A 3225-nucleotide genomic window follows, 5' to 3' on the forward strand; every position below is an offset into this window, starting at 1 on the left:
AATGGATTTTTTTAACATACCTCGTACATCGTTTTATGAAATTTAACCGATAACAATTTCTATTAATCCTGTAGAGAGTGCTTTAATAAGTTGTAAGCTGAATATGATGATTTAAGTAACTGTAAAAAGATTTTAAGTATTTAATATTACACTTGATATTTATAGCAAATTTATATTTATAAATATAAATTTATTTTTTACAATCAATTAATACTGACAGACACAAATGAATCAAGATTCAATGTGATAATAACTGCGCTATTAAATTCAATAGGAACCATTGAGCGTCTCATAATTAGCAACAAAGCTTTTTTATTCTTGTTATCAAATATGTGCCACTTCATATTGTATATGCTGTTTGCTACTCCAATGCTCTATACATAAATATTGCTTATTAAAAAAAATATATCACGTGTTGTGTAATAATATTTCTTTTTCCTCTTTTCAATTTTTTATGTTTCAATTTTTTATTTTTTTAAAGTTCTAATAAACGAAAAATTTATATTTTTTTATATCTATATATAAGATCATATATATATTTATATAAATTATACCTTTAATTTGAGTTCATTTCCAAACCAACAATAGAGAAAAATCTGTGATAACATGCAGGCCGTATACATTATTAGTGTAACAAGGTTTCCATTGATCATTACGATAGAAATAGAAGCCAATTTGTATAAATTAGCACATACCACTAGCATGCTTACTGCGAACTGGAAAGCAATTATCTTCGCAAACCTGCGATTTACCATATACGCGTATCTAACATTAAATAAAGAAAAAAAGAATTTTAGTTTATTCTCTATATATAACTTTTAAAGCCATTTATCAATCTGATTGAACATCTTTCATAACATTTTTTATGAAATAAACAATTTAATAATTTTAATAATTACTTTGAAAATTTCGCAGAAGAGAACATACAAATAGACAATTTTGTGTGTAATGATTATATTCCAAATATTTTAAATTGTTTTAAAAACTAACTCATATATACGATCATGGTGACGAATGCAGTTGCAGAGACTATGTTGGTCATATGAGATTTTCAACCGATATTCCAGAATCTCAAGCTGACAGCAAATCTCTTGCAAGAGTCCGGATATCAGGCTATCACAGGCAACGTTTACAGTCGCACAGATTGACATACCTATTATTTGGTGAGTGAATACGAAAAAAAATATAATGGGTGATGTGTAGTCAAATGGTACCCATGCTTTGAATGTCAAATTTCCTTTCATAAAATCCATGAAGATAGCATTTAAAATTATGCATATGACCGTTATCTGTACAAGGCCGTAATAGCACAATGCGTATTTCCTATAAAATATATTTTTTATGAAAATATTCTAACGGCTATGAAGAATTGTTATATCTATTTGTTCTCGAAGCATTTGCTTACTGATATTATTTTACTCATATTATTACTCATATTATTATATTTTTACTTAATTATATTATTATTTATGTCTATGTTGTTTGTGACATATTGATAAATTAGAAGCATTCTGCTGTAAATTATTAATATTTCACGAACAATATGATATAAAAATATAATAATATTAATATAATTCGAAAGATTGCTTTATAATAATGAAGCATTAAAATGATTGTATTCGGAAAATGATTAAATTATTAAACATAATAGGTATAAGAGAGAATCGCCAAATGTGTATTACTTAAACAATTTTTTATATGTTCCATTTAATACTGATTTATACGCAAATGAACATTGGAAATTGTAGCTTGATGTTTCTTATTGTTTATTATGTGATCAACATGTGATCAACATAATCTCTGCAACTGCATTCACCATGGTCATATATATGAGTTAGTTTTTAAAACAATTTAAAATTTTTAACATATAAATTTGTTATGTCGTTTTGAAACATGTTACATATTTCAATACGCAGGAGACTGTGACACAATCTTGCTTTGCATGGAAAGTCGGATCCCTCTAAGTAAAGGAAGAGGTGGGATAGACCTCGCTTTGCATGAAAAGTCTTTATAAAATTGTAAAAATTGTGTTCCATTTATATAACTTATTCTATTCTTATTAATTTTGTAATGAACTATGTTCAATATTGGAAGTCACTCTGGACCATGACCTTAATAACATAAAAAAAAATCAAAGTCATTGAAATCTGTGAGGTTGGCCTTAATATGCAATAATTATTCTAATTTCTCGTTTATTCTATATTTTTGTTAATAAATGTCTTTATATTAAGTAATAATGTAAAATATTGATGAGGTAATAATTGAGGCAAACAATACACATTCAGCAATTCTCTCGTACATATGTGTAACACATGTTAATTGTGTTAACTAAATAAAGTATATAAATATGGTTACATTCTGAAATGCTATGTTATAACGCATTTGATAACGCAATGATGGAGCTAAAATTTGATTCTGATTATTTAGAAATTATTAATTATAATATAAATTTAATTATTGAATTATGATTCTGTTGCACTTTATGTTTGTATAATTCAAGAATATTTACCTTATCGTTTTGTTATATCTTTGTCGAATTATTACTTCGCATGATTCCGACGGTTTAAAAGGTTCCTCCATAAGAACATTGACTATCGTTATGACATGTTCTTTAATTATCCACATGGTAACTATTTTATAAGTCGCGATAAATACCGCCAACGTCATATATATATTATCGCTTATTTCATCAAAATTGTTAATATTTAATACAATGTTCATAATTTGCGATATTGTAAATGCACTTGCTATACAAATCAGCAATATTCTATAACTGTTATACATTATATATTTTGACTGCGATGTCCATGTAAGCGGTTGCCAGCATCCGCAGACCGTACAAAGTACAAGTGTAAACTGCAGCACGATCATTCGAATTTTTTAAAATTTAATCTTGTCTACACTTTAATTACTATAACAGTGTTACGTCTACTCACAATTCCAATATTAAACATGTAAAATAAAAAAAGTAAAATTAAAATTGTATAAAAAATTTAAAAAGAAAGTGTTATATACACGTATATACATGTGTGTGTGTGTGTGTGTGTGTGTGTGTGTGTGTGTGTGTGTGTGTGTGTGTGTGTGTGTGTGTGTGTGTGTGTGTGTGTGTGTGTGTGTGTGTGTAGTGTGTGTTAGTGTTAGTTGTTAGTTGTTAGTAGTTAGTTAGTTAGTAGTTAGTAGTAGTTAGTTAGTTAGTAGTTAGTTAGTTATAGTAATTACGTAAGT

General features: G+C 27.2%; 1 protein-coding gene across 1 annotated transcript; it reads right to left on the reverse strand.

The window, feature by feature from the left end:
* Positions 1-62: 62 nt before the first annotated feature.
* Positions 63-2625, reverse strand: LOC105623189 (odorant receptor 94b-like). Its single transcript, XM_012204591.1, has 5 exons — positions 2510-2625; positions 1057-1323; positions 555-765; positions 219-374; positions 63-119 (listed from the first exon to the last, which is right to left on the reverse strand). The coding sequence occupies exons 1-5, from the start codon at positions 2623-2625 to the stop codon at positions 63-65; spliced, it is 807 nt and encodes a 268-aa protein (XP_012059981.1).
* Between the last annotated feature and the right edge of the window lie 600 nt (positions 2626-3225).

The sequence above is a fragment of the Atta cephalotes genome (assembly GCF_000143395.1).
Source record: "Atta cephalotes unplaced genomic scaffold scaffold00002, whole genome shotgun sequence".
NCBI lineage: Eukaryota > Metazoa > Arthropoda > Insecta > Hymenoptera > Formicidae > Atta > Atta cephalotes.